We start from the raw sequence: 11,078 nt of genomic DNA on the forward strand, positions 1-11,078 counted from the left end.
TCGACAATTCCCCTCACTTCAATCAGCAGGCGCCTGATCTTCACCACCTCATCTGAAGAGGAGGCAGTTCCTGTGGGACTGGCAACCCTTCAAATTCTGAAGCCAAGGTACTCAGGACATCAGTTCTGCCGCATGCATGGGAGCGCACAAGCCGGAGCGAAGGTGCAGGCTGCTGGGATTGTAGGGGAGAACCGTCATTCTGTCATACCCAACGGGAGGAAGGACGTGACCAAAAAAAATGCACCAAACTGAAACCAACCATGATCTTGTGGAAAGCACTTAGATACACAACCAACACAACCAAGAACGAAGCAGAGAGGCAGCTGGAAGTGATTAACATGAGGGCAGGAACAAGAGGTAAGACAAACAAGCATGAGGTGTGGCTTCACCAGGTGTGAGGAGACATAGCAGGCAAGACGTGACAGGTAACATCAAGCTGTGCTTCTTGTTCCTTCTTGCTTTCAACTTTAATCTCTTTTTATTTCTTCAATTTTACATTTTGCTTAAAATGTAAACACGAAGTTTTATCTGGATCATTCGTATTCATCTCATTTTTTGTGGTTGGTAAGAGTTAGTTCAGCTAAGTGTGCATACTGTATATAAATCTGCATAAAAGTAAATAATCATGTATTAAACTCAAAAAACACTCCACAGTCAGCTAAGAAATGCATATTTTATCATTTTTAGAGACTTGTGGGAACTGCACAGAAAATGATAAGTATCAGGTTGTGGATGCTGGAATTGACCATTTTCTTGGTCCAGGTAAGCATGTATTTGCAACTTTTTTGCAGTCTAATGAACTATCCAGGATTTTTTTCTCTTCGGTATTTTGAGGTTTTGGGGAGTTGGAGGTTGTTTTTGCTTCCTCATTGCAGAACTTTAAAGGTATGTAGACAATGATGGTTTCACTGTGGTTTTTATTGTGATTTAGCTCTTTATAAACTTGCATATTTCAGATTTTCACTTTTGGGTCCTGCGAAGAGGTTACACCATGTACAGCTGGATTCTCTGAAGAATTTTACTTGTTCAAAGCAGATCAAAAATATTTGGGCAAGGGAAGGACAATAGGGAAAGGTAAAGTAATATTTTAGATTTTGACATTCTTGAATTCTCACAAATTTACTAGTATAAAAAATGCAAGATACACATATATTGTACTTTGTTTTGATATTGACTATCAGAATAATATAAAAAAATTTATAGAGAAATCTTTTGTCATTTCTTTGGTTATTTCATATCAGATGGAGACTGAGTTGACTTACTATCAGCCTCAAAAGTGCAGACAGTGAATAGATGATGTCATGGAAGTCAGACAGTCTGGTGAAATGCCATCTCTGAACTGCCTATCGTGTGTCTGCCATGTAATGGAATGGCGTCCCATCCAGGGCATTCCTGTACTGTTTGGGACAGAATCCAGTTCAGCCCTACAACCCTGTACTGGATACCTAGTTAGAAGGTGGGTGCATATTAATGTTTGTTTCTTCTTGCAGTTCTATATGATGACTGCAGTGGGCACCAGAGGTTCCTCTTTAACTCAGCAGATTCCCATTTTGAGGTGGAATCAGATGGGACTGTCTTAATAAAAAGGCCCGTGACCTTACATGAAGGGCACAAGAGCTTCTTTGTTCATGCCTGGGACTCAGTGGGCAAGAAGGTCACTGCAAGAGTCAGGGTGCAGCTTGAGCCACAGACCAGCCATGAGCTTCTTGGTGTGGAAAATGTCCCAGCTGAACAGGTAAGATGTATTGCATGATTGTAGTGATTTTGGTCCATTTTGTTTCAAGTCCTGAATTGTGATTAGTTTGTACTCCATGGTGTCCTTCTGGTTTCCAGTTTGAGGGCAGTGAGTCTGTCCCAGTGCTGGAGTTTCCATGGTCCTCGGCTGGTCTCAAAAGAAGGAAGAGAGATTGGGTGATTCCTCGAATCACAATTCCTGAAGGTGACATGGGTCCCTTTCCTAAGGCGGTAGTGAAGGTATGTCATATTTTTATACGTTACTGACGCTTTGCTTTCAAATGTCATCTACTTTTATGCTCATCCAATAAACAATGCTTTTATTTTTAGATCAGGTCCAGTAAGGATAAAGAAATTATAATGGAGTACTGGATTACTGGTCCTGGTGCAAATGAGCCACCTAAAAACATTTTCACTATAGACAGAACCTCTGGTCAGCTCTATGTAACACAGCCTTTGGACAGAGAGAAGTGTGCCACCTACACCGTAAGCACTGCTTCACTTTTCTTTAATAAAGATGAAAAGAATCTTAACCTGAATTGAGATGCCCAAATGTTACTCCTTTTCCCCAGCTTCTGGCTCACGCTAAAGCTGTTGGATCTTTTCTTACAAAAGAGGAACCTATGGAATTCATAATTAAAGTGGGTGATCAGAATGACAACAAGCCTGTCTTTACACAACATGTATATACGGGCAGTGTTCCAGAAGCCGAGGGTGCAGGTACAGTGTGCTGACACGCTTCACATTGCTGCTAAAGGTCTGCTTTGATACAGACATTGCATTAGCTTGATCTCTTTGCATGTGCTTTCCCCAAAAATATCTAGATTATGAGATCCTGAGTGTCACGGCAACAGATGCTGATGATCCCGAGACAAGTAATGCAGCCTTAAGATACAGCATTATAAGTCAAGATCCACTGGCACCAGCTCCAGACATGTTTGCTATTAATCCTACTACTGGGCAGATCCGACTGAATAATGGTCAACTTGATAAGAAGGTAGGTGAGCTTTTCTTCCTCTGACCAATAACAGCTCTGTCTGAACAAATGTGTAACCTGGATTTTTCTTTCCAGAAATACCCTCAGTATACACTGACGGTTCAAGTTGCTGATAGGATGGGAGAAGGTTACGTAGTTACCTGTACAGCCGTAATCACTGTGACGGACAGTAATGACAACGCTCCTCAGTTTGACCGACAAAACGTAAGTTAGGTTTCACCCAATAATTACAACGCAGTAGCATCACCGCTGGATATGTGCTCATGTTAATGACCCTATTCTGTCCACAGTATGAGGCGACTGTGCCAGAAAATCAAAAAGACTTTGAAGTTCTGAGGTTGCCAGTGACTGATGCTGATGATCCTGAAACTCCTGCCTGGTTCACGAAGTTTAAGATTATCCAAGGGAATGATGGGAATGTCTTCAATGTGTCAACTGCCCCTGGTGGCCTGGATGGCGTCGTCACTCTAATAAAGGTAAAGTCCCAGTTTTACAGCTGTCATGTTGTTTTACAGTGCGGGAAGGATGGAGGCGAAGGCAGGTGTCGGGGGAAAGTAAAGGGGCTTTATTCAAACGAAACACAAGACAAAAGGCAAAAGGAAATTGACCACAAGGGGGCATGACATAATGTTTGTCACTTGTTCTTTAATACATGAGCAGGGTATACTGGGCTATAGTGAAGGTATTAATATGTAAAATATGGCCTATTATGTAGAGTGCCAAACTAAACTAAGTACAGATTATGCAAAAAAAAAAAAAAACACAAAAACTTATTGGACTCGTATAACCTTTTTATGGTTTTAAACATCTACTGTTGTGCTTGGTTCCTTAAGACAATGAGTCAGATATCTGTCCTATTGATATCTTAGGTGCAAATTTTACTAGTAATTTTACATGACATGTGCTTGTTTCCCTGATGTAGGAGCTGGACTTTGAGAAGAAGAACAAATACACGCTGATGGTTACAGTGGAGAATGAAGCTCCATTTGCCATCCGGCTGCCCACAGCCACAGCCACAGTGGTGGTGAATGTGGAGGATAAGAATGAAGCTCCAGTGTTCAATCCACGCGAGAAGCATGTGTCTGTGGAAGAGAACTTGGCTGTGAATGAGATAGTGACTCAGTATACAGCAACCGATCCAGACACTCGCATGAAACAGACAATAGAGTAATGAAATGCATTTATTTTCTAATGTGGTTGTATCTGCCATGTTTATGATCCAAGAATTTCACCTAACCTACTACTTGTACCTCACCTCTCAGGTATAGAATGGTTCCAGATCAACTTGGATGGCTAGCTATTAATAAAACTACTGGCTACGTTACTATTAAGAGCAAAATGGACCGAGAAGAATCCTCTCTTATTGATGGAAAATACAAAGTTCTGGTTCTTGCTGTTGATAATGGTACCTTTTTTTGTCCATGTTACCCTTAATCTAAATCAGGGAGATGCATGTAGTCCTTGAATCTTAAGCCTTTTTGGGTTTTGCAGGTATCCCTCCTACCACAGGGACTGGGACATTGATTGTGGACCTGAAGGATGTGAATGATAATGCCCCAACAATCGACCAAAGAGAGATCGGTATATGTAACAAGGACCCTAAGCCAGTGTTGCTCTCCGTCAGTGACAAGGACGGGCCTGAGTTTGGCCCCCCCTTCAGAGTGGAGCTTCGGGATAAATCCAGCAACGATTGGACTGCAAAAATGAATGAAAGCAGTAAGCATGTAGCTGTTTGCAGAAGAGGAACAACAACTGGGGGGGGCTGGACGAAGTTAGGATGTTTGAACATGGCTTCACCACCTTGATGTTGTCTCGCTCCTATATATGCCCCTAAACAAGGGTTATGGATGTGAATTGTATTCCAGCACTAATCAGCATTGCTGACCCCATTTGATTCTCCCCCCCCCCCCTTCAGATACAGGCATTATACTTGGATTAAAGGAACAGTTGCCACAGGACAAGTACAATGTGGTCCTAAGGGTCTTTGACAGTAATAACCTTTATACAGACAATACTCTGGCTGCTGGTGTCTGTGACTGCATCGGAAATGACGTTTCTTGTGACAACAAATATGAGGTAGGTGGGCTTTTCTTCCTCTGACCAAACACAGCTCTCAGTCTGAACAAATGTGTGACCTGATCTTATCTTTCCAGAAATACCCTCAGTATACACTGACAGTTCAGGTTGCTGATTTGGCAGGAGAAGGTTACACAGCTGCCCTTAAAGTTCATTTTATTAAGTAAACTTAAGTATAGTATATTTATGTAGTAAGTATACTGATATCAATGTACTAGCAGTATACTTGTAAGTGTACATTATAATACTTCTTGAGACTAAATGGGCCCACTTTTAGTTAATGAACGTATACTTTTTAAAGTATACTTTAAGTGTAAAAATAGTAATATTTGAGTACATATCTAATTTACATCTAAGTTTTATTTTGGTCAATATATTGGTCAATGCTTTTGGTGCTCGCAGAGTTCAGCCATACCAGTTCAATCACATTGCTATGTTTTCATTTAAAAAAGAAGACACTGGTCTCCATTTTCGCCTTTCATCCACACAACCCCAGAATTTTCAGCCACCCAATATGGAGGTATATCTGCAGATACATCACCCATAGGCTCTGAGTCCCTGCTCTCAAGCTCGCTTCACTCACCAAGGGGGGCAAAAAATTTCGTACAATTTGTCCAAATCGTGGAGGGCCCTGCACCCCTAACACCGGCAGTATGGAAGGGTCAACTGTAGTGTATTTTTTACCTATGGATTAATTTTCCTGTGCTATCTAAACATTACACTGGACTGAAACATTTAATTAAAACACAAGCTAATAATATACTTTAGCGCATCATTTTTTCACAAGGGTCTACTGGAATACTACCTCAAAGAATCCAGTGTATGTGAAATAAGTACTAAGTATACTCTATAAAAAGAGTATGCGCAACTACAAGCCAAGCATACTTAAACTTTATGGCAAAAATACGTTATCAAACGTTTCATAAGTTTATCTTGTTCAAAAGATACACAAGTATAGGCTAAATATACTTAAACTTTGCTGCATTCTTCTCAGTATTAGCCAAGTATACTTAAGTATGATTTTGTCTCTGATAAGTATATAAAAGTCAAATGAAAGCATACTAACTAATTTTTAGCTTAAAATAAGTATACTAATAAACTTGAATAAACTTCTTTTTCGTAAGGGTTACTGTCGAGCCGTAATCACCGTGATGGACAGCAATCACAACCCTCCTCAGTTTGAAAAGCAAAACGTAAGTTAGGTTTTGCTCAATTAATACTACACAGTACTATAACAGCTGGATATGTGAGTGCACGTTACTCACCGTATTCTTTTCTTTCCACAGTATAAGGTGTCTGTGCCAGAAAATAAAGAAGACTATGAAATTCTGAAGATGTCAGTGATTGATTGTGATGAAGTTGAAACTCCTGCCTGGTTCACAAAGTTTACAATTATCCAAGGGAATGATGGGAATGTCTTCAATGTGTCAGCTGCCCCTGGTGGCCTGGATGGCGTCGTCACTACAATAAAGGTAAAATATTAGAGTATTATGAATTAAGTCATTTTGTGTGTTCCTGGCTGTTGGCTTGAGGATTTGACTATAATCTGAACAGCTGCCATGGACACAGATTTACAAGTACAGTGATACCTCGGTATCCGTCTGCTTTGGAATGAGTCCAACTTGGTATACGTCCTGTTTGGACGCTGAAAATTTAGCTTGGTATACGACCTTTGTTTGGAATACCACTCGCGTGCTGGGTTGTGGGAGCCAATCCCAGCATTGTCAGGCGAGAGGCAGGGTACACCCTAGGCAGGTCGCCAGTCCACCACAGTGCCAGCAGCCACACACACTCACAGGCAATTTAGAGTAGCTAAATTGAATATGCATGTCTTTGGACTGTGGGAGGAAATTGAAGCAAACCCATGCATGCACAGAGAGAACATGCAAACTCCACACAGAAAGGCACCCTGGGTGACCCAGGGATCAAACCCAGGACCTGCTTGCTGTGAGGCAACAGTGCTAACCACTGCACCACCATGCCACCCCATGGATTAATCATTTTCCTTTTATTTCTTATGGGAAGAATTCATTTGGAATACGTCCTGTTTTGTATAAGTCCAAGGATCTCGAACGGATTAAGGACGTATACCGAGGTACCACTGTAATTTATTCTAAGTGTGCTTGTTTCCACTAAGATTGAGGATATAGAGTCTTTGATACGCGGTATGGTCTGATGCAGTCTTGGCAGTGAGGTGGTGTCATTCACCTTGGCAACTGAAGCAGATTGGGATGTGTTTCACCTTTTGCGAGGGTGAAAAAAGTAACAAAAAAAGGTGATCTGGACAGGTCAAATGGCACTAGACGTGCTCTGTGAGATAGTAGGAGGATCCATCAGATGTTAGTGATGCCTGCAGGACCAGGTCACGGAGAAGGTGAGGTTCTCACTTAGTGTGACTCCAAGGGTTTTTGGCAACTATTCATGATGCTACAGTTGCTTTGATCAGAGTGACCCAGAGTTCACTGTAAACTGAGGCCATATGTGAAAATCTTTATCAGACCGAGTTAATTATTCTCAGTTATGCCAGAGATCTTGCCAGTTCATCCTGGTTGTTAGCAAAACAGAAAGAGTGTTACATTTCTTTTAACGTCCAGTGTGTTTGTTTTCCATTCAAGGGTCTGGACTATGAGAAGAAGCGTCAGTACACTTTGCTGGTTACAGTGGAGAATGAAGCTCCGTTTTCCACTCAGCTGCCCACAGCCACTGCGACAGTTGTGGTGAATGTAGAGGATGAAGATGAGCCTCCACCTGCATAGAGGCTGCAGATATTCAACCGAGTTTAAAATGCGTTTTATTAATACATTAGTATAATGATCATTTCTTTGGAAGATCCTCTATTTCAGGTATTTGCTCTAATACTTAATGTTGTAATCAATAAACGTCCTTGTGGTGTAGGATACAGTAGGTCTGAGGCCCCTCACCACCCTGACGAGGATGAATGGTTAATGTCAGTGATAAAATTACACCGTCCCTTAATCAATGAATATCATGCTAACTCAATAGGATAGAAAGGGCATCTCTGATTGTAATGTTTAATGTTCTTAGTTTTGGGTCTGAACCAGTTATTCTCATGTTGCTTTCACTGCAAAATCATAATCATGAACCTGAATGTAACTAACGTTAAAGTGCTTTGAGACTGGGGAAAGTCAATCTTAATTTCACCTAAACTCATACTGTCCACTGGCAACTTTTTCAAATCATTACTTGCTTCCAAGTTGACTGCATGTAAGAAAATGTACCTCACAATATTATCTTAACTGATTTTTGGTAACAGATGATAAAGTGGTTAAGGCCCTGAGCCAAAATGGAACCTCCTGACATCACTTCCTGTTCTGACTTGTTAGGGATGACTGTCACTGTGACCTTTGACTGTGCCTGTGGGGATGATATGGGGAGAACTTGCAAACTCCACACACATGAAGCCATGGTGGAAACTCAAACCATAGTCCCAGAGGCGTGACGGAACAGTGCTAACCACTGCGCAACCATGCCACCTCTAAAACAAGAACCAATACAGAAAAACAAACACAAGACATAATTAACAGGGGGTATACCAAACTGAGTTCTGGGGCAGAAGACACAAATATTCAATATGATCAAACCCACGACGGTAAGGATTTGTGATTCTCAGCCACTGGCTCAGCCCATTCAGCAATGCAGGGCCCCAGGAAGCAGGGGAAAACACTTTGGACTGAAACGTACTAAGCACAGGAAAAGACGGGAGGACCAACAACACCTGCTGGTCAAACAGGGAAACAATGGACAGAATGGGACAAGACAGGGACTGCTTCTGACATCTACATATTTTTTTATCAATAAAATCTTAACAACTGCAAAAAAGAGATGTAAATATTTCTTATTTTATTTCTGTACTGTTTTGGGGTTGGTCCATTTCACTGTTCAAAATAAATAGGACATAAATAGGTTATATGTAGGTGACTCAGTGAATGGTGTCACAGGGACGGGAAACCAGACACTCCTACATCTCTCCTCCTGGACAGCATGTTTCACACCTGAGCCCTGCAGCTCAGTGCTCACGCCCGTAAACTCACCTTGTCACTTCGACAACAAAATAGTCATCAGCCGCAGTCCCACCCTTCAATGACAGCTTTAGAACCCCATACTTGCTGTATTGAGTTTGCTAACAAGTGCTGGTTCTAAACCACAAACAACATAAAAAGGAAAAAAAAAGTATTTTGGAAGTTTCCATCTGTGATTACATTGTGTGCATTATTGACAATTTAAATGGCTCAAAACCAACAGAAAGCATTAAGGGAGGGGCAAACTTTGTGTACCTTACTAAATCGTAAATGTGTGACACTGTTAACGTATAGCTGAGAGAGCATGGTCAGCCAGTATCAGGAGAAATTGGGGGAACATGGTAAAATTACTCTTCTTACTCCAGGATTTAAACCAGCAACCTTCCAATTATGGGCATCTAGTCCTAACCTTCACAGACACACGCCACCCTCAGACAAACAACTAAATAATCAATAAAAGTGAATAAGGTAAAAGTAATGATATTAATGGAGTAATAATGACAATTAATATAACAACTATTAATTAACTATTAACATAAATGTATGTGTAACATATACAATATATGTTTTATTTTGTAAAATGTATTAACATTTTGTATTATATTGTAGCAAAACTGGATCTTACGGTTTCATGCAAAACAATACCTGATGTTTCACATTTCATGTTTTCCAAGGAACAGTGACATAAGATGAATAAAATGATTTGCAATAGTTTATTATACCTGTTCCTGGAGTTTTGTGTTTTGGTATATGAGTACGCACACGTATGCACAAACAAAGAGGCTTTATTTGTCATTTGTGCAGCACACAGGAATTCTTCAGATTGTTGCCTAATCCATGGTACCTGCTGACCAATATTCTTAAAGAAGCAAACTGTAGACTGACCCCCCATATATTAGTCATTACTATAAATATTATAGTAAATATTAAAGTATTAATTACACTGTAGTCCTAAGCATTTTCAATCCATCCATCCATTATCTCCCGCTTAACCAATTTTCCATTGGTTGCTAATTTCAAAGATATCCCTATTTACCCAGTTTACCGAGCCTTCAGTTGTGCAACTATTTGGTGGCTGATGCTTAGAAAGTGCAACGACAGAAATCATGTTTATAATAATTTTCTATAGGTGTGGGTGCACCCTTTTCTGAAATACAATTATTTGACCCCCTTTTGAATTCCTAACTAGACCCATTTATTAAAAAGTGAGAAGTCTATCATTTCACTAGTGTCACGCTGCGTGGTAGGCGGACGAGCAGGAAGTCGAGAGGAGCCGGTCAGACGGACAAAACGGGGTTTAATGGGGGTAAACAGGGTAGACAGTCATGGACAGGGCAACACCACACAACTAACATCAATGACAAATCTGACGGGACTGAACTCGGACTAAGTACACAAGATAGGCTGGGATTAACTAGGAACAGGTGGGAACAATCAGGAGTCGGCATGAGGTAATGAGGGGGTGTGGCACACACGAGGATCGTTCGGAGCTGATCGTGACAACTAGTAGGTTTATTTTAACTTCAGAAGATAGATTTCCAACAAAACAAACAAGAAAAATCATTATGTAACAGGTACAAATCAATTTCTCGTTTATATAGGGAAATAATTATTTGATCCCCTATTAGCCTGCAAGAAATTAGGTCACGTACATGCGTACTAACACAACACAAGTAGGACTTATCTGTATTAAGACACAAAGCCAGCATTCTTATTTAATGGCATTAATTTGTTAATTAGTATTCTTTGGTTACTAACCTGTCTACATCTTCAACCTTATCACCATGGGAAATACCAAAGAGGTATCTAAGGACGTCAGAGACAAGATTTTTGATCTTCACAAACGTGGAATGGACCACAAGACCATCAGCAAGCAGCTTGGTGAGAGAGTGACAGCTGTGGTGCTCAAGAAGGCTTTTGTCTGAAGTATGCCGAAGAACACCTGAATAATTCCAATGAGGCTTGGAAACATGTGATGTGGTCAGATGAGACCAAAATTGAGCTGTTTTTCATCAACTCTCCATTGTTGCTTCAATTATTGTCAATTACTGTATGATTTGTCTCCAAATTTGATCAGACCCAGATCTTCACAATATTGTACCTCTGCTAAGTTTGTCAAACAACTGACAAATACCTCATATCATACTGAAAGTTCAAGTCTGCCTTTGTCTTTGATATCACTATGTAGTGTTACTTTAATTTAAGTGCAAATTGTCTCAAAATGTAAACCC

General features: G+C 40.6%; 1 protein-coding gene across 1 annotated transcript; it reads left to right on the top strand.

Annotated features, from left to right (window-relative positions):
* The first annotated feature begins 306 nt into the window (after window positions 1-306).
* LOC111832928 (B-cadherin-like) lies at window positions 307-8,649 on the top strand. The gene is made up of 17 exons (XM_072718246.1): window positions 307-425; window positions 688-762; window positions 957-1,074; window positions 1,491-1,735; window positions 1,834-1,974; window positions 2,065-2,220; window positions 2,307-2,454; window positions 2,559-2,731; window positions 2,807-2,935; window positions 3,022-3,207; window positions 3,654-3,898; window positions 3,994-4,136; window positions 4,223-4,447; window positions 4,647-4,807; window positions 5,932-6,000; window positions 6,094-6,279; window positions 7,423-8,649. Exons 2-17 carry the CDS (start codon window positions 712-714, stop codon window positions 7,561-7,563), a joined length of 2,517 nt encoding a protein of 838 aa, XP_072574347.1. The 5' UTR covers window positions 307-425; window positions 688-711; the 3' UTR covers window positions 7,564-8,649.
* The last annotated feature ends 2,429 nt before the right edge of the window (window positions 8,650-11,078 follow it).

This window comes from Paramormyrops kingsleyae, chromosome 11, assembly GCF_048594095.1.
Source record: "Paramormyrops kingsleyae isolate MSU_618 chromosome 11, PKINGS_0.4, whole genome shotgun sequence".
NCBI lineage: Eukaryota > Metazoa > Chordata > Actinopteri > Osteoglossiformes > Mormyridae > Paramormyrops > Paramormyrops kingsleyae.